Source organism: Tachypleus tridentatus, chromosome 1 (genome assembly GCF_004210375.1).
Source record: "Tachypleus tridentatus isolate NWPU-2018 chromosome 1, ASM421037v1, whole genome shotgun sequence".
Lineage (NCBI taxonomy): Eukaryota > Metazoa > Arthropoda > Merostomata > Xiphosura > Limulidae > Tachypleus > Tachypleus tridentatus.
This window is the reverse complement of record NC_134825.1, coordinates 134,081,142-134,107,617: the sequence shown is the minus strand read 5'-3', so window position 1 is coordinate 134,107,617 and position 26,476 is coordinate 134,081,142. Positions and strand designations below refer to the sequence as shown.

The 26,476-nt window shown below is 32.3% G+C and overlaps 1 protein-coding gene across 5 annotated transcripts in view; it reads right to left on the bottom strand.

The window, feature by feature from the left end:
* Positions 1–25,080, bottom strand: part of LOC143224775 (ankyrin repeat domain-containing protein 13C-like) — an 83,300-nt gene extending 58,220 nt beyond the window's left edge. The window contains exons 1-5 of one of the 5 annotated variants that reach the window (XM_076453088.1): positions 24,893–25,031; positions 23,316–23,421; positions 11,694–11,735; positions 10,669–10,880; positions 1,287–1,391 (exon numbers count right to left, since the gene is read on the bottom strand). In XM_076453088.1, the coding sequence (XP_076309203.1) occupies positions 1,287–1,391; positions 10,669–10,675 (112 nt within the window). In that variant the 5' untranslated portion in view covers positions 10,676–10,880; positions 11,694–11,735; positions 23,316–23,421; positions 24,893–25,031. Of the gene's footprint in view, positions 1–1,286; positions 1,392–10,668; positions 10,881–11,693; positions 11,736–23,315; positions 23,422–24,892 lie in introns of all 5 variants that reach the window. The other 4 variants (XM_076453079.1, XM_076453094.1, XR_013013435.1 and 1 more) reach the window with 4 other exon arrangements.
* Between the last annotated feature and the right edge of the window lie 1,396 nt (positions 25,081–26,476).

The window sequence follows — 26,476 nt, the reverse complement described above, 5'->3', positions numbered from 1 at the left end:
TTTGGCCAACTCAAGTTTGGAACAAGCCAGTCCTCTATGTAATGGCAGAATCACAGCTCCAGAGCATAAAAATGATGAACAAAAGCTCCAACCACTTAACAGAAAACATAAAGGGCAAAAGCAAACCCAAAGGACAGAGTTAATATAAGGATGTATAGATAAGCATTGGTGACATCCATATAAGGCCACCCATCAATAAGCCTAGAAAATATGTTCACTGTAGAGTAAAAAAATGATTCTATGGTAAAACATGGCAGTTGAACAAATCACCTGAGGTGTGACAAATCGATGACTGGCCTCTGGTCCCTAGTTTTCTTGGGAACAACAAAGAGTCTAGAATAAAAACCTGGGGAATGTTTCCTGTATGGAAAGACACACAGGATGACAGGAATTGATCAAAGCAAAGCCTTAATGTTATTCACATTAGAATGGAAACCTCAATAGTTCCACTGTATTAAAGTGTCCATTTTTATTTAGGTCAATGAAAACTTAATGGAGTGACCTTTCCTTGTGACAATGTTTGGGTTATTTGGGCAGATCTTAGTCAGTGGAAGGAGATTCCAGGAACTGATGATGCAAATGAATAATAGTTATAGATATCTGTGCTGCAATAAATGAACCCAAGCAGCAAACTAGATACAACAGTGGGAACAGAGACTAAACCAGACACTGACTTATCAATTCCAGCATCCACAAAGGGCAAACACTTTTTACATGATGGGAAAAGACCTCTGTTGGAGGCACAGAAAAATATGTAGCAATGGAATGTAATGCACCAGCATATGTTCAAGATGAAGTGGGGAGGCAATAACTTCCATGCCTTGGGGTGAAAATGACATTCACAGTATGTAAACGTTGTACTTTTACCTCCATCCACTTAGGACAAGATAAATAGTACAAGAGGTAGGAACCACCACAATTAATGCAGGTATGTTGTTTTAATATTTACTTTTAAATTAAGAAAAACTCATATGTAAAATTGAAGTTTGAATTATAATCTACAACTGACTTCCAAACTTACTGACATAAATTGATTAAATAGTAGTTCGATAAAATTTTAAATGTTAGCCAACAAATGCAATGAAATGGCCTTTGACCTGTGACCTGTCTCAAAAGGGTTAATGCAACATATAACTGTTTCAAACCAATCAAAAAACATTTTAAGAAACTATTGTAGTTTTAGTAAAATATAGCATTTCTGTTTGTTTCTGTCATCATACTTACATTTCGGTGGCACTTAATCAGTCTCACAGTATTAAATTGTTTAAAAAGAAATGTAAACTTACTAGTTTGTCTATTTCCAAAACTGATGGCCTCGGCTAATGGACTCCATCCCAAAGCATTCTTTACTTTAACTGGAGCACCATGAGCAAGTAAAAGTTGTATACATTCTGTAAAAAAGTTGTTTTTTGGCATACATTAAGAAATGTATAACTACTGATGGAGCTTATATAGACCCAATAAGTTTTTTATATGCTAGTTATACATTAAATTATTTACGAGTTCATGAATATTTTATAGTTACAGTGTTTCTAATAACAGGTAACATGCACACACACAAAATTAAAATAACAATACCACCAATATTGCATTTAATCTCACTGGTGTCCTTCCTGTTCATTTTACAAATGATGTAATTTTAAACAAATCTTTACTACGAGAGTTCTTACACGAAAAAGAAAATTGAATTATTATAAATATGATGGGACACACATAAACCTCTTCAGAAGAAAAGAGTACAAAAAGAAATTAGTCATTTATGGGTTAAAAGAAGTGAATAATTTCATGATAGTTTCAAGTTTAAAATTTGATCATTAACTTATACAGATCACACACACGGAAATATGAAGTACTGTTTATCTACTTTAAAAAAAGATGTTTTACTAATGTTTGCAGACAATTTTTTGCTGTTAAACGTGCAAAATGTACCATTTTTCTTACCCAAAAATGTGTTTCTGATAGACACCTCTCTTCAAAAAGTGGCTGTTTCTCACTCACATACAGTAGAGATTTTGTGCACACTACTAACCTTGAACTGTTTCCCACCTAAATCATGTTTTGATGTGAACCATCCTAATACAAAATGTAATAATTTTGCAATGGTAGCCTCTCACCAATAGAAGAGAGGGGACACATCATCCATGCACAGCCAATCTCCATATGTATTTAGACCCAAAATTACCTTCATTCTTAAAAATGGCATAAATAATGTGACATCTCATATGATCTTCCACGTTTGTAACATAATATTAGTTTGAAATGCCTTTCATTTATTCAAATTAAGGACATGTTTTTAAAATATAATCAGCTAAAAGTTTCTGAAATTAACTTTCAATACCAAATTAAATGCTGCAAATCCTGATTAATGTTAATAGAGGTTACACTTTTTTTTAAAATAAAAGTGTCATTTCATAAAAAAAAGAATGATAAAATATCTTATTAAATAGGAATCAAATAACTGTAAAGAGGGCATTTTCATGAAAATATTGGGCTAAATTCTAGGCTTCAAGAGGCTTAAACATCACATAACTCCATTACTTTTGAGTGCATTATCTTTACTTGTTTTATCAAGAAGGTTGGCCTAATTAATTTGGTTGATTGATTGATTGATTGATTTAGTGTTTTATGGCACAAAGCAGCGAGGCTATCTGCGCCAGACATTCGGTAAAAATGTAAAAAAAAAATAAATAAAATAAATAAATGTAGTAATAGACATAAATGGAAATGAAGGTAAAACAAAAAAGTATAAAACCAATGTTGACACCTAGTCTACAATGTTAAGATAGAAGGCAGAGTATAAGAAGTTGTAAGGTATTTACTCTCGCAAAAAGGTAATGATCATAACCTGCCAGGATAGATTAACAGGTAAGTTCAAGAACCACCGTCAATCATCTGAAGTTGGCCTTTCCAGTCCTGGTTCCGGGTTATGTGTCATATCAGCTATTATCAAAATGTAAAAGAATAAAAGTTTTAAAAGACACTCTGCAAAATCGTAATAATGAGTAGCCAAATGTCCAGTAAAAAGATAAAAGTCAAGTAAATGGAGTAAAATTTGTAAAAGTAATTGAAGATAAAAGCAAAACGGCAATTAAAACAGAAAATGGCATAAAAACCAATGTTGACATCCAGTCAACAAAGTTGTAAAGAACTACCTGTAGCAGAATGGTAATGATCGTAACCCGCCAGGAAGACTAACAGGTAAGTATAAAAACCACCGTCAGTCACCTGAAGTTGGTCTTTCCAGTCCTGGTTCCGGGTTATGAGTCAATATGGCCAGTACTAAAAGGTAAAGTAGTAAAAGTGTGAAATGATATGCAGCAAAAGTATAATAACAACTCGCCAGGCCGACTAACGAGTAGTTCAAACGGATAGTTCAAACAGGATAATTAATTTGGATCACAGATTATAGTGAATGAAATAAACAAAACATTTACATGAGCCCTTCTTAGCATAAAATTTTAAATCATATGTTTATAAAACTGAGAATAGAAAAGCTTCATATTAAAAATCTGGTGGATAATGATTAAGTACTTGGAGGTGAAATATCATTCATAAAATGACAGATCTCTTAAAAATATCAACTATATATATATATTACTTTTAATATTAACTTCCACTCAGAACAAGCTACCTGCTTAAAGCAAAACTGTAATTTAACTACATATTCATAATAGTTAAAGTTAATTAAATATATTTTTCTTACGTTTATAAGCATCAGAAGGTTCTGTTTCATCAGCTGGACATAATTACTGTAAATAATATTAAACAAGGTTAACAAGTTTTTATGCAGAATTGTTGTAAATACCATTTAGAATTGTAAGATGCAGGTAAGTGAGTGAAGCAGATTTGAACTTCTGGTTGTTAATAAGGATATGAAAGAAAAGAGTCCTGGGGTATTTGTATTAAAGAATTCTCTGTATGATAATTATGAGGTGGGCTAAACATGAAACAAAGACTAGATTCTTATGTTCAGGATGTTGAGGAAAGGCCAGATGGTTTGATTGATGTATTTGTTACAATTAACAATGTAAATAATGTCAGATGACAGGAGATATTAACCACAAATACAGCTAACCTTCAAAACCTGAAGAATAGAAAAGTTAAATATCTCACATTTTGTTCCTTGTTTTAGATGCAAAGTTGATTTTTTTTCTCACGTAAAAATGTATTTAAGACAGATACTTACTTCTCTGCACCACAACACATTAAAAACATGTTGTTAAGTTAATCACAATAGCAGAATGCTCAACCATCTGTTGTCTCACAGGTGGACAGCTGAGCATGGATATGTAATATTGTTAGGACTACATGTCAAGCAATTCAATATTAAAGAAATACTTACATGAAGTACCATAATATGAGATGCAGGGAATAGCAATCTATTTCAATGTTATGAAGTGAACTCAAGAACCATTAGATTGAACCTTACAACCAGAAATGGTGGGGTGTCATATACTACTTCCCAAACAAAGGGAACACCAAACTGGTTTTGTAAAAGTAAGACTGTACCATCCAATGAAGGTCTCTTGATACTAATCTCCCAGCAGCTCTGAAATGGGGAAACATATTCCTGTATTGCACTAGAAGAAATGGAAAGCATCTAAAACACTGTGCAGAATATAATACTAGAAAGATGTATGAACTGTTGTCATCATGCATCATCTGTGGTGTAGGTGATGGACTAAAATGTTTGGAGATGTCAACACTATCTGCAAGATCTCATAACAGGATAATCTGATGGATAAACGGAAGAGAAACTAAGAAATAGGTTATCACCTATTAGAAAAGAAACCATCCAGATACTGTATATAACATAATGATGGAAAGTGGAAGGTACTAGAGGAAAAGGAATCCCATTACAAGAAAAAACGTTGCCAAGTGCTTCAAAAGATGGAAGGGGAGTACAAGTGAGAAAAGGAAAGGAAAATGAATGAAGAAAACATCTAATAATACTTCCAAGCCACCCAAATTTTGGTAGAGTCTGGGAAGAAGATAAACTTGTCTCTGTGATAAAGATGAGGATGTTGGCCAAGACAAAAGAAAATGATGACAAGAAAAAGGGGGATGAAACATGACAAAAAAAAACATACCAAATGCAACATCCTTAGGCTAAGTTTTAGAGTCTGAGATTGAATACCAAAGGAGTGTAAGTGAGGAATGAAGGGGAAGTGGAAAAGCAGTGATGATGAGACACTCAAAATGGGAGCACATCTACTGTAAATACCAAATGATGGAGAAATCACTCTATGGAAACAGTCTTGGCTGAGGAGAAATATTCAGTCTGTCATCAAGACTTGAATTCCAAATATAATTTTTAAAATCTAACATTGTGGTCATAAGCCCAAGAAATACAACATCAGGAAACCAGAAGCTCCTCAAATATGTATAAGCAGTTTGTATAAGAAAACAAGCAAAGTATGTCAACAGTACATAGGCCTAATGATGACCTTAAAGAGATCTGGACAAAATACATGTTAGATAAAACAAGAACAGACTATGAAATGTGTCACAAAAGTACAAACTTAATCAAAAGAAAATCAAGTTGAAAATAATTTAAATGAAAGTTCTAACAGATAAATTTCAAATTTAGTATTATTTGTGCAAGTACTGAAATTTAGTAAATCTTAATTAAAAAAAAAGTCTGAAGACATGCAACATTAAGGAAAGAATGTTAGTGCTCATGAAGGTTATAGCCTATAATTTAATGGTGGTCAAATCATAGATCAGCATAATTTATGTTAATACATGTATTAGGTGAAGGTCTGTTGAAGGTTCAAAGCATGCACTGAAAGTTACTCAGCATTACACTAGGTAAAAGCTCTATGTGGTGCAGTAAACTGAGTATTATTTCTGTGTTTCTTTTTTCTGCAACAATTACTACAAGTTCTCTAAGTACTCCATCTAAGTTTCTCATAGGTTATTAATGTAATTACTACTACCATTATATTTGTGTTAGATAAACACAACTTTTTCCACTGAAGTTTGATGCAAGTGTTAAATTTAGTTATCTTTAAAAGTGGCAATCTGTTACAGGTAGTTTACATAACTGTGTACAAATCAATGCTGTGTATTTTAATTGTGGTGAATTGGCACTTGTATTATTGCAACATGATACTAGAATCTTAAAATTTTTACTGAGTGTTATTACATCATAATATCTTGTATACAGAACATTCTAAGTCTCAGTCAGGCTATAAATATCAGTACAAAATGTAGGTTGAATTATTTAGTTAGATATGTGGATCAAGGCTGCATGATTTTGTATTTTACCATAAAGAGTGGCAATTTGTAAAATGAAATTATCCCAAAGGGTATTATAATTACAGAGACTTGGAAGAAGTCAACTGTCATCCTGTCAACTGTGTTCTAAACTAACTGAAAAAGCCTGTGTGGAATTTGATGAAAAAAATAAAATTATTTAAGGCTCTGGATTCAAGTGTGGTAGCCAACAGTTATGATGGTGATTTTAAAGTAAAATTCTCATAGACTGCATGGTAATAACAGAGCAGAGAAGAAATAATCTGCCCTATCAATTGTATTATACATTAACTGAATCAGTCTGTGCAGACTTTGTCAAATAAAAGACAATTATTTAAAGCTAAAGATATCACTATGATAATCACCAGTGTAACAAACATTTGTATATACATTTCACTTGTTTTAATAGATTATTTTAAAACAAGAAGACTGTATGTTATTTGTTTATTGTTGAAATTTATCATCATCAAGTCACTGACACCTAATGTAAAGGATCCAGTCCATACATAAACCTAACAATATGTAATATGCTAATACCATGAGAGGATATAGCATAAATATTTATTATTGTTCAGAGTAAATAAAATTGTCAAATTGCAAATTCAAAGTATTTTTCTATGAGGTACATATATTATAGTTTACCACACAAGTTACATAAGAACATATAGACCGAATACATCACTAACAAAAACAACTTTTAACAATATTTTGAAGCTTTTTGAAATTTGTACTATACTGTCATATTACTACTTGCAACTGAATAATATTATATAAATATAATAAACACTAAATAAATCCCATAACTATAAAGGAACTCAAAACCAATGTTAATATTTTCCTTACCTTAAAATGTATTTCCAATAGATACAGACAGCACAGTTTCTTTCTTTTTGAATTTGTACAATCTACCAAAAAGATTTGAAAACCGTCAGCCTTATGGAAACTCTCACCTATTCACACATAAAATTATGTGGGTATACCCAAAGGAGAGCAACACCTTAAGACAGTGAGTGATTGTGGTGTCAAAATAAATTATATATTTAAAATCAGGTCAGCTCCAGTTCAAACAACAAGGATTAAAGGCACGGGCAGTTTTCTCAACACTATTCATGATAGTTCACAAGTGGGCACAAAGTGGATCAGGCCTTGTTCAATAAATTATATACTTGTACTATAAATAATAAATTATATACTTCTTGTGGAAGATTCCATATCATCAGTGAGTACCATATGAAGCCTGAGAGGTCTTACATGGTGCAACTTTAGTTTAGTACACCATGACAGGCATCACTGTATCACTGTGAAAAATAAGAGGCCCTGTAAAGGTAAGAACCAGTAAGATGTATGGAGAATGGTAATGGGAGACAACCTGTAGCCTGATGGAAAAGAAAACATCAGATGATGAAGATAATAAATGATGGAAGTATGTGGAATTGTTCACATGCCAGCCAGATGATGTGAATAATCATGCAATGAAGCATATGTTAAACAGAAGTTGATGAAACCATTCTGTAAAAGTAATGGAAATATCTTTGGTACAAGGAATAAGCAGACAGGATCATTAATGTCAAAAAGCAGCAGCACAGGCCAAATAATAAGTCACACAGACAAGACAGAGAAGGTGTTTGGGAATAGAGTGAGAATAAAGGAGAGAAATGGACAGAAGGAAAAGTTAATTAAATATGCTATCTCCTTAACACACTCAATATGGGTTCAATCCTTTTGACAAACCACATGACCTTTTTGCACTCATTTAAGGTCTTTATAGAATTGATATACTAACTTTTAACATAATGTGTATATTTTCATAAAGTTTGGCAGTCTTACAGCAAACATTATAGGTTTTTCACAGTCAAATAACATATTTAAATATATTTCATGTGTTTGTTTTTGGCAAAACTTTATTATGTTTTAATTTATTTTCTCTACCATAACTCCATACAAGGTTGGTCAATTTAACTTGTAATTTAAAAATAAGAATAGATAGACCATAGTTCTTAATGTATAATTCAATGAATTTTTCACAAAGCTCATATATAGTTCAGAAATTACAAGTAAGCTCCAACAAATCATGTGCTGTATTTATTCCCTCTGATACATTTTTATAAGCCTTGTTTTAAAATTTATATCATAGAATATGCTGTATTTAGTAAAACCTTATCATTATTCTCAAGCCAAATTAGATGTACTACATGATCAAGTGAATGAAATTCTTTATAATGGGTTAACTGAACCATTTATTTCTTCTTGTGCTTCTCCACTGGTTAGTAAAGAAGTCAACTTAGTTTTATTAAGATTACAGTAAATACTTTTATTGCAATTGCTTCAAAGTAGAATGGACTTTTGTAATTAAAAAGTGTGTTACTTCATTAGTGTAAAAATTAAAAGATCCTACATCAGGTATAGTTATAGGACGTATTTTTACTTTTAATTTAAAGTATACATATTTCCTCAGTGAAAAGTATTTTGACACGTAAGAGTAAAATAATTTTCATAGGCAATGCCAGCATAAGACAAAAAGCTTCTGCTCATGTGCCCACTTAACACCCTTTAATAAATCCTGCTGATGTCTTACCTCTGTCTCTTCCTGAAAGGTGACTGCCACAATATGAGAGTTGATTAATGTATGCTGGAATGCTAACTGTTAAACTTTAGGTAAGCGGAATCAAAGTCAGTTAAAGAGGATCAAACTGAGGATTCAAAAACATCAATTGTATTTTTCTTATGAAGTATCTGTACTTTAACTGAATAAAGATGCATCATGTCAGTATAAAGAGGGAGTAAAATTTAAAGATATGAAATGTAGATATTTTATATGAAGTGATTAATGTCATTCCTTCATCATTCAAAGGAGGAAGGAGTATGATATAGCAAAGTCTGCTTTTATTTGGTTATAGTTTTGTTTATATATCATGTATTATTATTTCTATTTTTTTAATTTATCTGTGACTTTCTAGTTACATTTAAAATGCTAACTCACTTTCTAGATTATCACATATATTTTGAGTAAATATGCATGCATTATGAGACTTACAGAAGTTTCCCGTAGTGGTGAGATAGAGATATCATTAATATTACATAAGAGTATATAAATTCATACAGATATTTTGCATGGGATTATGTAAATTTGTAAATTCATGATCTAACAAGTGAATAATATAAAAACCTTACATTGAGCTTTCAGCAAATTAGTTTATGAGGTATAGCTGAACAGTATTACTGTTGAATACCACTCAATGTTGTTAGTGATTTTGAAGTTTAAATACAGAATACTGTTATTTTGGAATTAAGCTCTTTTTTGTGTCTGGTTCTTTCTTCCTTTTCCCAATTTATTTATCACTGACATACAAATATTGTTAATGTTGTACAGGAATATGTAAATTAGGTACAAATATTATTAATGTGTACCTGAGTAAGTAAATTATGGTCACATAATTTGTAATTTGACCTACTATGTAAAAAAAATCCTATAATGAGTTTTAGCAATTTTGTTCACAAGATATAGCTGAAGGGTATTACTACTGATTATTACTCAATGTAATTAGGGTTTTTTCCACTAATTACTTTATTTGGTGAAATACTTTTTCCCTAGTTTTATATACTTTATTGTTCAGACATAGCTGAAGGGAACTCCTGCTGATTATTACTCAATATTGTTAGTGATTTTGTAGTTTAAATATGATGGAATATTGTTATATTGGAATTATGTTTTATTCTCTAATTCTTTTATTTTTTGACATACTTATTAAACTAGATTTATATATTGTATTGTTCATTAACATCAATTTTAAGTCCTGGCCAGCCACATATTTCTTTATTGTGTTTTAGTAAGTTATCCACTTTGTATTTCAATATTTTGAAAGTCACACTTAGGATTTTTGAGATTGTCAGAGTATAATAATTTTTTTTTTTATTATTATTTGGTTCAACCCTGGATGTAGTAGCAAGTTACTTTAGACCATTTCAACAGGATGGGGGAGCTGTAAAAAAGTGAGGGACAGAAATGAAGATTGGAACAAATAGAAAATTAAGGTAGTAAAGGAAAATTGATAACAAGCAGTTTCAGCACAAGATTCAAGGGAAACAGGGGATGCCACCAAAAACCTCTGGATAGAAAAAGGGATGAAATGAAGGCCCCAGAGAAAAGAGGAGACAGACTTGAGAGAGTAGGGTATTCCTTTTCAAAAGGTAACAAAAACAAAGGAATCAAGTAAGAGAAGAAAGGGCAAAGTATGTGAAATGGAAAATTGTAGAGAAGAACAGTACTCTAAGAGTCCCTAGAAAATTCACCAGGGAAAGAATGAAGTGTTCCCACCATAATGGGAGAGGGGTATATGACGAGGATAGAGACAAAGATTAAAGTCAAGAAAATTGTGTAATAGATAGAAAAACAACCTATACTGAACCCACCTCTCATCAAACTGGCAATAGTAACTCTTGAAGAAATGAAGATCCATAAACAGAAAGGTAGAGGAAGTCAATCTGCATGGAAGTGTGTCATACTCCTGTTGGTGAAAGGATTTGTTGCATGATTGCATCATTATGCAATGGCACAATTCAAGTGGTTTCATGTTAGATTAGGTGGGAGTTTTCACAAAGCTGATGACTTGCAAATCTCTTCACTAATCATGAGAAATGAAGAAGAAAGAAGCTATACTGTGTGAGAAGGCAGTTGTTTCAAAAGTTTCAAATAATTATCCATATTTCATAAACTAAATATACACACAATACAATTTACAAACTGGAGCATTACAGTTGTGGCATACAGACACATCATGCATTTTCTACCACTTTTGTATTAGAATAAAAGATTAATTTAAAAACTTCTATGAGTATGTGCTGTTTCAAATAAAGCATGTTCAAGAAAGCCATTTAAATTGTCTTCATTGTAGCTACCTTTATGCTTTTTCATGCTTTTGAGGCAACATTTAATTTACCATGGAAAGTATGGCTTTAAATCTGTATTTTGTGCACGAGTATAGAAAGCAGTGTCCTCAAATGGTAGGTCACTTGGTGCCTCAACTCATTTAGGTAGCACTAGTTGCTCTGGGTAAGTAAGACATTACCACATTTTTTTCACATACTTAGGTTAACTTAGTCTAGAAGAGGATCGGCATTAGGGCAACTTGTAAAAATGAAAGCTTGGAATCAAAATAAGCGTCTGCCCTGCATTTAAATGAGTAAACACACATTATTTTTGTTTTAAAAAAATAATTCTTCTTGCAGCTCTGTATAACCTAGCTCAGTCACCTTATTTTGTTCTCCCAAACTCATGTTATTCATAACTACTTTGAAATAAACATGTTGTCAAATCTGTTATTCTATAAACCTATCTTGTCAGTCTAAGGGAAATCAATTCAAAATAAAAATACCACACAATTATCATATGAAAAAAATTAGTCAATACATTCATTACACATTACTCTGAAACATACCTTTATGTCCGAGCATGACAGCGAGATGAAGTGGTGTATTTCCTTTAAAAAAATAACTAAATTAATATAATTAAAATGATACATTAGAATATAAAATGTAAAAGAACTCACACATGATAGATTTCAAAACAAAATATAGTATAAATGTGTTCTTTGCATTCCTATACATACACTACACTTATCCAGTAAAAGCTTTAAAAAATTTAAAACTAATAGCAAAAACAACATTATCAGGCAACATTTCAAAATTTACTAGCTTTTATTTTTTTCCAAAAAACATACCTTCTCCTACTGGAGGCTTCCAAAGCTAAAACCTCTTATCCATATTTAAATTCACATATTTTCCAACATTTTGTCCTACAATCCATGATAAGTTGATGGCTTAACAATTGTTACTATCAATTATATTTACCATAAAGACAGTACAAAATCTCACGGATACAAGAGACATAATACAAAAGTATGAAGATATTATAATGTTTTTTTTTTATGTTGTACTTAATGAACAACCATAACTTTCATTTGTAATTGTTCATATTCAAATATTTAATGTAATTTCAGCATTTACTGAATATTTTTTATGATAAAGAATGGCTCTCCATAACACAGTAAAACATATAAACATTCATGGTTAGAATACATGATTACTAAGAATAGGAATATCATTTCATATATTTTTTCATAAATGTTTGACTATTATAAAGATGTTAAAGTGGCAGACAAAATGTAAAAAAATATAACACTTTTTATAAAAATTATTACTGGTTTTTAGTATAAACATCTTTGAGCTTCACTCATGCACAAATTATCTTAGGTACAAGTATTCTGAGTACAGAAAATGTATTTTTTTCCCAATTTATTACCCTGTTACAACTAAATATTCCATAAATCCGAGTGTCTGGAGTTCTTAACAACTAGGAACATGGGAACAATGTCTCCTTTAATTTTTCTACACCTGAAGGAAAATAATTTTTAAAGTGTAAGCCTCTCCTTAAGCATGCTTATAATTTAGCACAGATAGCCCTCGACTAGCTTTGTGCAAAATTCAAAAAACAAACAAAAACAGCTTATAATTTTGCACGTATTGCATGTCTTTTCATTTATCAAACACTGATTTCATTTATCTAATAATGAGATCAAAAGTGAATAGAATATTTCAAATGACATCTCACCATTGTTACAAGATTAGAACAACATTCTTAACCTGTAATTCAACTCTCCCAAATAAAACTCTGAATTATATTTAATTTTCTTCAACACATCTAAGCACAAAGCAGAATATTTTAGGGCTTTATGAATAATCATATCTAACTTTGTGTTCTGTATGCTTTTACTATACATCCCGTTATCTGTATGGTGTATTTATACACACACACACACACACATATTTAAACAGTTTAGGATATTACTCCTTCTAATCTTAGCTTAACAAACATTGTTTTATATTTCTTTTGTACTACATTTGAAACAGTATTTACAGAATTCAGGCAACTTCAAATAAGATATCAGTTACAGTAACTTGAATTAAAAGTGACAGCACAAACCACCTATCTAAAGATAGCCAGAAAAAAAAAAAAAACTGTCTAATATGATACAATATAAATCACAATAAACAGAATTTTGGAATTGGATACATAGTTTCAAGAAATGTGGTATGAACAACTGGCACACTCTCTTGCTGCAATTTCTCATTTAGTATTCTTTCTGATATAATTACCCCTTCTATTTCTAATATAATTTGCACATGAGTAAAGGTACCAGATTTTTGAAATTTACTTCTCTATTTGTATGACAAATTTATCTAATTCACAATTGAAGTAGTTCACTCTTGGATGAATTATTCAACAAATATTCAAAAGTTTTTAAAGTTAATTTTAAGATTACTTCTTTCTGATAGATCTACTTGATACATATGTTTTATATTTCTTCTTTGACGGATATCCTTACAAAATATTTAAAAGAAGTACTTCTGATGAATTATTAATATTTGAGGTACGTCCAATGTTCTAATCTTCAGACCGAGGACTCCGATACAATATCATATGCCCCCCAGTGGTACAACAGTATGTCTGTGGATTCACATAGCTAGAAATTGGGTTTTGATACCTGTGATGGGCAGAGCACAGAGAGCCCTTTGTGTAGCTTTGTGCTCAATTCCAAACAAACAAACAATAACCTAATGTAGCTTCCCACTAGTTAAATAACTTGAAATCCTTTTATTCAACTCATTTCTGTAACTGATTAAAATTGTATGCTAATTGTGTATCTGCTCGCACATAATATTTGTCATGCACTTTCTGTTCATACATTTTAAAATGCTCTATTCTCTATCAAAGCTTCATTAATTTTAAAGACTACAAAGAACTCTGACACAAAGAAATTTATAATTGTAGGATGTAGCATTATTCTGGAAACTAAGTAATATTTCAATATTTTTTAAATCTAGAGCTGTATTTTTCCATATTTTAGTTATTCTGGGTGAGAGACTGGACATTTTTAGATTTTATTACTTCAGGTACAACTGAGCATAATATTATGAAATTAAGGTTGACATAATATTGTAAGGTTTTTTTTTTTAGTTTTCAGTTTATTACTAATACTAAATTATAGAATAATTTGTTCAACTTTAAAGTTTAAATTACTATTTTTATTATTTGAGAGTTGTTGACAATTTAATACATTAAACTGAATTGTCTAAATAGTAGCTATGGTACTGATGTTGGTAATTAAAGATAAGAATTGGTAAATATAGGATTCAGTGTCACAGTTACTTACAATTTAATAATGTGTAATCTAAAATATGCTTAGTGAGTGTATAGCAACTTTAATCATAATTTAAACTTATTCAGTTACTGTAAAGCTATAAAACAGGCTAACTAAATTGTATTATTACATAAATATAATCCAAAAATTATTTATTTCTTAGTTCTTATTTTAAAGATAAACCTAATTATCTTAGTGAGAAGATAAAGTAGTAGCAAAATAGCATAATCTATTAAACTCTATTGTTAGGCTTAACAGTGTTGTCCAAGGATATCTGTATTTTGTATTGATTATTTATTTTAAAACCATAATGGTTAATAGTAGTATAGGTGTTATGTTGTCACAGTCTATAAAAGGTGTAATAGGTGAAAGGAATGGGCTTTATTTGGGAACTTAAAACAAGCATGCATATTTAAGTAAATTAGTAATAAAGATGTACAGTTTTTATGTAGGGTTTGATTATGTACGAGAAATTGGAAACTATTCCAAATAGGGTAGAGGTAATGGATAAAGAGAAGGTAAACTCTGGAAAATTATAAAGATTTAAACAGAAATCTAAGCTTTTGCATGTAAAGGATACAATAGACTTTTAGAAAGTTAAAAACAATACTAATAGAGCTAGTGGAATGAAATGGAATTATAATGAACAAGTTCCAATAAGTACTAAGTTTCAGTTTTAGTTTGTGCACATAAAGAACTAAGGAAAGGAAGAATAATAAAAGGGAAAGACAGGAATGGGAATGAAAATATACTGAGTTATTATTATTATAGGTGATTCTTTAGTACGGCATAGGGATATGATAACATGTGGGATAAACAGGAAGAAAAGAATTTAATTATGCTATCTAGGAGCAGGTGTGAAGGTTACAATGTATAGAGCAAGAAATTCAGCAAAGGTTGCTAGCAGCAATGCAGTGCACACAGGGGCTAATGATGTGGAAAATGGTACCTCAGAGAAACTAATAGGCAAGTACAAAGAAATGATTCCAGTGAATGAAGAGACTGAATCAGAAATCACAGAAGAAAGCCATGCAGACAACATAACAACAATAAGCATGAGCAGAACACAGAAGTCTAACTGGATCCAACTAGGAAGAGAGATGATAAATTGAAGGGAAATCAGTATCAATAATGAATTCAGGAGCCACCAAAGTTTTAAGCATGGATGACTAACCTGGACAATGGAAAACCTATGTGAAATAGAAAAAAAACTTAGTGAAACATTAATGGCAAGGATCTCAAAAACAAGGATGCCCACAAGCTAAGAGGAGAAGCAAATAAGTCTTAAGGGATAGATGATGTATAGAACAGAAGGCCAAAGGCTCTAATGGAAAGAAGAAAATAGAATGATACTGACATTTCAATCCAGAAGGACCACCCTATGGGGAAGTCAATTAATCTGGAAGGAATGCAATAACAGGTAAAAGATAGGACAGGAAAATACAGAATGGTACCTAGGAGAGGGGCAGTGGGACAAGAATGGGAAGCTCCACAGCAGTAAACCTTCCACTTTCTTTGAAAAACCTTGACGTAGGAAGGATAAATGAAATGGGACAAAATGGATGCCACATACATAGATAAGCTTAACCTAATTGAATGGGCTGGATAAATGCCATGTGTGAATAAGAACATGTTCATCTGATTTCTTGCACACAACATGTCAGACAATCAATGTCTGAAGCATGCTTGAGGTGCATTCAAATCATATTTAGTGCAAACCAGCTGCAGAAGGAAAACACAAAAAGTATATGCTCCCCTCAACTCTAATGTCAAGCTCTTGGATTAACACCAGATGTGGAAGAAGAGCACAGATATTAGGTCAAATAGTGTGTATTGATTGAGCAGACAAACTGCAGGTGTAGAGCACAAAATTCATATACAATATATAAGACAATATACTTAGATCCCACTGAACAGCCATCTGCTGTGGGAGGAGGGTACGAGCTCTTAGTATGGGCTCACCTCCACTGTAGAAGGAGGACATGTAAAGAATGTGCTCACCTTGACTCTACTGAACAGACACAACCATAGGAGGAGGGCACAGTGTAGTGGTGCATGCTCACCTCAACTCTAATGCACAGTCATAGCTTGCCACCTGGCAAGAGACTGTAATCAGAAGGAGAATGTACTCACCTGTCTAAAGATGTTGAGTAGGCTGCAGGATGGCAAGTGGAGGTAGACAAATCTTCAGGAGACAAGAAAGCCTGATACTGAGGACAGTGACAGATAAGCAGTTCACATGCCAGCTTGATGATCTCATCCAGCAGATATCAGAAATGAGTGGCAAGGAAATGAGATATGTAATGAACCTGATGGAATGAAATGTAGACCACCTGTGACAACACTCTAAGTAAACCAAACACAGAATTTGGTGGACCCTGTCTAAAAGTTAAAGGAGATTTGACACTGCAGAAAGAGGAATCCTAGAGGATGTAGAGTTGAAGGTATGTACCCTAAATGTGAGAGGTATGAGCCAAGTAGCAACAAATGATATGAACAGAATCTGATTGGGTCAAGATGGTCACAGAAATAAAATGAAGGGAGCAGTCTCCTCCCTCAGTGGCTGACAACTTGGGGAGGAAGAATATAATATAAAATATAAGGACAATAGAGGTGTAGAGTTGGTTGGTTGGTTTGGCATTTTATGGCACAAAACAACTGAGCTATCTGTGCCAAACATCTGGTAAAAAGTTAAAATTAAAGTAAAATTATTAAAATTCATAAAAAGGAATTAAGGTAAAACAAAACAAAGTTTATATCACGTTTACAGCAGTAAGAGAGAAACTACAGTAATATAAGTTGTATAGGACTTTCTGTAGCATAAGTTTTAATTATCATAACTTGCCAGGATGACTAATGGGTAAGTTCAAACATCAGCATAAGTCACCTGAAGTTAGCCTTTCCAGTTCTGATTTTGAGTTATTTGATGTTATGGCCATTTTCTAATTTCAAATCAAACTAGTTGTATTTTAATTTTTAAAAGGTAATCACATTAAAAAAATGTCTAATTCATAAATTAAAACCCTTAAGTAGCATTAAAAAGATTAATGGCCTTTAAAAAACTTAAAACATTTCTGAGGTGGACAGTGTCACCATTGCCAATAACACTGTCTAATGTTATGGATAAGCCCTGGGATAAAATATGTTTAAAATAGAGCTGTCGTTGAGAGTCATAATGACAGCAAGACAGTAAAATGTGGCTTATTGTGACCTAAGTGTTACACAGACAATACACTGGTCCATCAGTCCCAGATAACAGAAAACTGTGATTAATGCATAGTCTAGTTAGGACAACTTCCTCTTTCTGATCCTCACGTAAGCAAGATGGCCAAAGTTTAATAGAGGGTTTTATTTGGAAAAGCTTGTTTTCACATTGCTCACTCCAAGTTGACTGCTAACTGGCACCAAGCCGAGCCTTGAATGCAGGACTATAGTTCCTGTATGGGACTGGTACAGCATTAATAGTGCAAGAGCAGACAGATTTACCTGCAGTGTTGATGAGCCTGTTCCCATTAATACCAAAGTGGCCTGGTATCCAGAAAAACTGGATAGAAGTAGATGTTAAAGAGAAACTGGCTGGTCAGTTTTAAATATTGACGAGAATAGGGTGAAAACTAACGTGAAGGGACTCCAGAGCAGGTAGAGAACTAAGCGAGTCAGTATAAATATAGTATAGTTTGAGTGCTGCTCAGCTTCTGTGTGATTCATGGCAAGAGAAATGGCATACAGTTTAGCAGTGAAAACAGAAACTATAGATGGGATTCTGCATGCAACCACTGAACCACAACAAACCATGGCAGAGCCCACAGAGTCACCTGATTTCAAACCACCTGTATAAATAGGAATAGAAGGATGGTTTGAAAGATATTCAGCAAATAACAGACAGTATTTCTGATTGGGATTATCTGCATTTTTCAGATGACTTAAAGAAAGGTCACATTTGGGGACTGTTATAAGCCATGGTGAGATGGGCTGACCAGTGGATACAGCAATGTTATCCAAGGACAGACCCAATTCATCCAACTGCACCTTGATATGAAAACCAAAAGGAACATTGGCAGATCATCTGTTCTGAAAAAGCATGGCCTACCAGGGAAGGAAAACACAACCTCAGGTGGGATGCTGTGGTAAGCATCAAAGTTTCAAAGGATATAGTAAAGACAGTTGCATAGAGCAGAGGTGTAGAGGAGGTTCATGAGACTTTGTGCATAAGCTCTAGACTGGGGAAGTGCAGAAAGCCCCAGTGCAGAGCCAAAGTCCCTGATGATGAATGGGGTCCAACATCTTCAAGGCCAAAGTCCCTGATGATGAATGGGGTCCAGCATCTTCAAGGCCAACGTCCTGGCAGAGCTATAGTCTAGTTTGGACCATACAAGAGCACGATATATCTTCAGCATAGAACATCGATCCTCTCCCCAAGTGGTGGAATAGAGGCCATGGAGCATGTTCAATGCTCTTGTACATTTGACTCATAGCTGCTTGATATGTGGTATAAAGGTCAGCTTATTGTCAAAGATAAGCCCCAAGAACTTTGTCTCAGGGACCACAGGTAGCACAACTTCACCAATACGGAGTTCAAGATCAGAGTGAATACCCTGCTGGCAGCAAATATGCATGCAAATGGTTTTAGAGAGAGAGTGAAGTTAAAACCATTTGCTGTGGTTCACCTCAGTAAACGATTGAGAGCAGTCTATAGCTGACACTCAACATACCTCATGTCCAACAACCGACACGAGATGTGAAAATTGTCGACATAGAGCCTGTTTGAAACAGTAAGGGGGAATTGCTCAGTGATGGCATTAATCTTTATACTAAAAAGTGTGACACTCAAAATACAGCCTTGAGAGACTCCAAGTTCCTGTAAAAAAGAACAAGAAAGTGTTCAACTCACAAGCACTTGGAATTGCCTGTCCATTAAATTTTTTTTAAATAAAAATGGGCAAATGACCATGTAACCCATGTAAATGGAGGTCTCGCAAAATGCCATACCTCCATGTGGTATCACAAGCTTTCTCAAGGTCAAAAATTAATGGTACAAGATGTTGTTCTTTGAGAAAGGCTTCCTTGATTGATGCTTCAACAGTAACAATGAGGCTAGTGAATACAGTATCAACATCAGTGATGAGGATAAAATAGCAATTAAAGAATCATCATCTTCTAAACACAAAAAGAGGGCAGGAAGAAGTGTTATCACTTCCAATATAGTAGCAGTTATGGATGGAACCTGTTTGAGATATGGAAAGGCCATTATTGCCACAACTCACAGTCTTGGTTATGACATGCAGGAACTAATCATCAACCACTCATTGATTAAATGATCTGAGCATTGCTTCCATGAAGAACTTATCAACAATTTTCAGAAAAAGTTCCATCCAACAGTCTTATTTATAAGTTACTGGTGAAGCAAGCTCTTTAATTAACTCACAAGGAATAAACAAATGGATCATCTGCCAGTGATCCTGCCTGGAACAGGATTAAACCAACTATTAGGTGCTCCAAGGATAATTTCCAGCACTAGAAAAGTTTAAGCTTCTACTGTGGCACATTTACTGTTGTCACTGATCATGCAAAGGCAGTTTGTTTTCATACAAAAACATGCAACACTGGCCACAGAAACAAAACATGTTTACTGCTAAAAAAAAAGGAAAAAGATTAAACAAGAATCTCCTCTATTTAGTATACCATCATAAAATTTTAAAATTTATCCTCACATGTATTTTCAATGACTATATGGTACTTTCCTTTGGTACACAATCTGTAATTCTTTAATGATTTCAACAGTCTTTTAAATATGTGGACTAGTCCAGTTATGAAGCTGCAGCTGACCATGATCAAGTAACAGAAATCACAGAAGAAATTAAGGACAGTGTCACTGAGCTTGCAACAAGACCTCTTCAGATAAGTTGACCTAGAGAAAATTATTAAAAAACTACTTGGACTAGCTATAACGTTTAATGGTGATTGGTGGCATACCTCCTTATAGAATGTGACTTACAGCACCTGGAGCAATGCATCATTCACAATTGATGGCCAAGACATTACATGACCTCATGATTTGAATGTCAATATAAGCACTTTAAGCTTATTGGCACTGTGAAAAAAGGACTCCATAACATCTGCATCTTTGTTGTTCAAGTCTATCTTAGGGCATGGTTCACTGCTTTTGATACTATTTCTGCTCCTTGCAATTAACTTCCTGCAATGTCTTAAGTTTTAGAAGGTAAATTTTGCTTGTAAAAAAAATTTGTGTACATCTATCATATTTCAATCAGAAACTCATTAGTTTGGCATTCTTTGGTTCAGCTGTATCCACAGACACAACACAAGAACTGGTAAAAGCATTAAATTAGAAGGAAGGTAGGAGTGAACCTCCAAAGCACATCCAGGTGAATATTAGAAAATCTTAAGCCATGACATCTGAATATTCTCATCATGAAGAACACAACAGACTTCTTCAAGTACTTCAGAATTCCATCCGGATTTCTGAATTATGACTCCAAGTCATGGGAGCTTAGAAAACACTACAGGGAGATACTATAGAGTGCAACACTAGAATGTGGTAAAGAACAGAAACAATTCATCTTTTAAGGCAAGGCGGTTTTCTACAAACAAAAAAGGAAATAATAAACAATGCAAAAGTGACTAACCACACCAAAATAATATAATTATACAAAAGTACATGCAATAAAATAGTAATTTACTTTAATAAATCATTTATAATAAACAACAAATATGTTTTTACATCACATACTATATACAGCACTTGATCTCTTAGGTCTACATCTTCCATCTCATTAAGAAATCTCTGAATATGGTCCAAAATTAATTAAGCTTAAGATTTAATGTTAGGGTGCAAAATCCACAATTATGAACATGAAGTTTTATCTATAAATAGGGATTGGACTATCTTAGTGTATATATTTTGTGAAGAGAAGCAAGAAAAGATTAGAATTTGCTTGGTAGGTGCTAAAAGATAAAGACACCACAAAACATGTTGGCAATTCAGGTAATGATATCATTGAGTATTCTCTCTCCATGCATGTAGAGTCAAATAATGTTAGGAATTATAAATCAAACAAGTTGATTAAATAGTATACAGAACTTCTTCAGAGGTATAGGGATAGAAAGAGACAGTCGTTTCAAGAGTGCTCTCTTGGGGTGGACATGGGAATAAGTTACTTAACAAAATCAAACATCTACATGAAAGATGATCAACTATATGCTTAAAGCAATAGGTAATTTGAAGTGAATATATATTAACATGGGCTTCACATAAGCAGGCATAATGTTCACAGAAGTTATAAAGAAATTCATTAAATATGATTAAAACTAAACATTAAATCTTCAGGTTTAAATTATTTAATAATGATAAACCATTCAAAAGAAAAACAAGTTATGGAGTAGTCTTTATGCAAGGATGAAATAAATGCATTTGAGAATGAAATCATAAAATCTTTTAATGACAAGGTTTAATAAATCTGTGTTATAATTAGAAATTTCAAGGGCAAAATGTTAATTAGTAATTGTTATAAAAACGGAAATTTAACATCAAGGAAAAACTGACTCAGACTTGGTTTATTTTCAATAAGGATACTAATACAATGATTATAGAAAACTTTTAAACATACTTATTGTGTCAGTATGGAATCAAATAGAGAAGAACAGAGATTTATTAAAGAAATTCAGGTTGTTTTCAAACCAAATGGTCAAAGAACCAACCACAGGGGATGCAATTTTGAATTTGCTAGTAACCACTAATTATTTTATGATTTAAGTGTTGAGATGAAAAGTCATTAAATAATGTTGCATAGTTAGGTTTTAGGTTTAGTTACATAGTGTGATAATTTTAGTTCCTAATTCTCAGAAGGCCAAGTTTGAACCCATGAAAATATATATATATATATTCGTGGATTAGAATAATAAGTTAAGAGGTAATGTGGGACACATCTGTGAAAATTTTTAAGAATATATATCTTAATTCAAGACCAGCAGATTCCTATAAAGAGGAAAAAAAGAAAAATGTAACATTTAATTGGCTTGCTAAAACACACTAAAGAAAAATTTAAGAAGGCTACAAGTTTAGGAAGTTTAAACTGACAGATAGAATGGAAGATTTACAGGAATATAAGAAAGTTATGAAACTGGTTGAAAAAAAAAGGAAATGCAAAAGAGCTTATGAGAAACAGTTGCCTGATAATATTAAAACTAACTCTTATTTACTTTTAAAAAATAACAAAAACACATTACACTGCTTTTTAGATATTTTTTTCCAAAACTTTCCATTATTAAATGTAATAAAACTGGTAATTAAGTACTGGAAACATTTTAATACAAAGTGGTAATTAGAGTAATTAAACAGTAACCTAAATCTACTCTGCTGTATGTGGATTTGTTTTAAATATATGTAATAGAAGTAAAAATTGTAAATAGTTGGATTAATTCCAGTGTAGTTATAATTTTTCTTTTTTTCAAACAGGAAACCTATCAGTATAACTAAGAAAAACCAACTTGAAGAATTCTATTTTCATTTTTTAATATTACACTTACATACTTAAAAGCTCAGGACTTACACATTTGTCATTTAAGAAATTACACCATTACAAACAAATAATAACAATACCAACTCTAAATTCTTTACTAAGCATCATTTAATACAATATATATAAATTGCATGATGATACAGGAAATATATAGTAAGGATTTAGTGCAGGATACTTCAAGGAATCAACATATTCCATTTTATGCCTAACAAAATAATACACAAGGTTTATTGTTTATGATGTCCAGTATACCTTTTAGGATTTATTTTTAATAAATACCCTTTTAAAAACCTTCTTGTTCTCCTACTGCCCCTCTCACCTTCTAGAAGTTTCCAGCCAATGAGCCACTCTTTAAATTGACTACCCTCCCATCAGATATTTCTTTAGCCACACCAGCACATCTTCCCCCATTGTAGCTGTATTTTCTGGAGTAATGTAGTATGGTAAAATGTTATTACTGTCATTCTCAATCTTCTTTTTTATAACACTTTACTGACTGATTATTATAGAATAAGGTATAAAAAAAGAGATTTTTTATATGTTTACTGTTCATGCATTCATTCATAAGTTTAAAAATATGTCCTGACTCTTTCTTTCTTCTATCTTTTTTTCAAATGGAGCTTTTATAAATCTGCTGTTTCACTCTCTCACTCTCCACTAGGTAAATTCCCTTTTTGGAAAACCTTTGGTGGCCACCATACACTGACTAGTTTGGGCAATGTCAAGCACTTTGCAAAGTTTATACACTAAGAAGAACCCCAAGTTATATGTATATGGTTGAAAATTCTCCTTTTAATTGATGGTCAGCATATGAAATATTTTCTTTCAGATACGATAGAGCTGCAGCATTAAGTGGAGAATAGATGAGTATTTCAGATACAAGGGCTAAATACATAAAAAAGTGTTTCTATACCATAGTTTAGAGCAGAGTGGTAGAAAAGAAATGAAATATCCTAGATGGCCATATGGTTTTCATTTCCAATGAATAATAAGGGAGATCTGCCATTTCTAACTTTATTAACTCTGATGTATTAATAAACTTCAAAAGGAGTACTTTACCAAATTATTGATCCAAACTTTTTCATACTCTCTTTTTCATGGAATTTTCTGACATGACTGAACAATATATCCTATTTATCATATAGCAAACCTGCTACATATGCTGTTTAATATGTCCTTTCAGAATAAGTGGGTATAAAGTATAATGATAAAAATACAAGTTAAGCATGGTAAAATGTTCAAATTTATTATTGTTGGAAACTTGCAATAGATGTAGTACAGCTTATTTCAATTTTCATATAGTATTAATAAAAAAATAGGGAACTAAACGTTTTTGACACACAGTTGAACTTGGCATGGGTCAGTTACTAGATTATTTATATGAGTGAGTGATTACAGATACCTTAAAAAAAATACTTGAAATATTTTACTTAAAAACTACAATAGTGTAATACAAATCATTTTAACTGCAATGTAATGAATAGTTCTAAACCTTTAGTTATGCAAAAACAGAGTTACAGTATACCTGATCCTAATTTGAGTAATGATTGAGTAACTTTGTATAAATATTGCAAAACTTACAGTTGGACAATTTTAGTATTATATTATGATTTATGACATTGATAAGCTTGTGCAGTGTGCATAAACTAAGAAGTTTCAGTACAATAAAATACTGTCACTCAGTATCATTATCAGTACCAAACTTTACAGTATATTATTATTCAGTTATTAATAATATTAATACTACTACTGACTAGTAGAAGTACTAGTACTACTAATACTGGGAACACTAACATTAATGTAATGACAATTTACAAGGTAACGTCAGATTAAAAACAGGTTAATGATCGATAGTAAATGAGATACCACAGTAGTGTTAAAAAACATAAAACTCACCATGTATATCTTTTTGACATACATCATGTGTACGTAACAATACCGCTACTTCTCTTACGTCACCAGAAAACGTTCTTTCGTGTAGTGAGTATCTCTGAATTAAATTTAAATCATCCATTGTATAAATTTCACATTACCCACGTCCAACTAAATATTACATTCTAATAGGAGTCTTTAAGTTCAATATTCTTCCACCAGATGCCACCTTTATGTTATACAATAGTATCTTTTAACTCGACAAAGCCGATGAAGTATGAAAAAATCAATAGGTCTAAAATTGTTATAAAGATCGCAGATTTCTTTCTAAAACATTTCTCTTAATATATTTATTACCTTATGATTCCAAATGAAAACGTAAACCTGAAATGTTATCAGATACAAATTTGTTATTTTAACACGCAATAATCAGATTAAGAAGAAATATTTGCAGTGATAAGTGTGAAGAATTTCTTTGAACGCTAAAAAAACAGCATAGGTAGTCTTGAGCTCCTTAATTCTACAATCAAACGAAAAATGTAATTGTTTTCCAACGTAATCCATGAAATACTGTAATAACAATGTAAAAATTTGTTCAAGCGCTTTAGATTTTAAACACGTAGTAATTTATTACTTTTGCTTTCATGTACCAATAACAATATTCATAACACTATTTTTTTTCTTTAGAGAAATTATTATTATAATTAGTAAGTAAATAAAATAGGTGGGCATGTTTAGGCGAAACTGATTTTCCTTAGAGTAATGGAATAATTACAATGAATGAAGGAAGATTCGTCAAGATATTTATCACAGTGTATATTCCAATTTCACTAAATAATTGAGGTCATAATTTGTTTGTTTTTTGTAGGTTAAACACAAAGTTACAAAATGGGCTATCTGTGCTCTGTCCATCATGGGTATCGAAACCAAATTTCTACCATTGTAAGTCCGTAGACATACTGCTGTACCACAATATAGAATACAAATGATAAATGTTTTCTACAAAAGCAAACACACTGTGTTTGGTCAATTGCTTGTTGACAACGGACTGTCACTTTTATTAGATCACAGATAATTCTCTCTCTTTTTCCTGCCATGTCTGTGATGATATGGTGGTTAAGGCGATCAATTCAAAATCTGAGGGTTGCGGGATCGAAATCCCGTTACATCAGTCATACTTGCTCTTTTAACCGTGGGAGCTTTATAATGTGACGATCAATCCCACTAATCATTGGTAAATAAGTTGGCGGTTAGTGGTGATGACTAACTGTTTTCCATCTAGTCTTACACTGCTAAAGTAGGGATAGCTAGTGTAGATAGCCCTCGAGTATCTTTGTGCAAAATACCAAAACAAACAAACAAAGCTAAATGTACAGTGGGAAGAGAACGCAAATAAAAATTTCTTTCACTCTCTTAAGTTGATCTCCTAAAAGTTTGTAAAATTGTAAACTAGAGCTATGATTGTATTGTTAATACATGCTGTGATTGTCTGCAAACTTGTTTTCAATCTCTTTCTTTCGTGAAAGCCAAAGGCATAACAAATACAGGCACTGATTCATGAAATAAAATCCAATTAATCATCCCGTTATTTTGTGGATCACACAAAGT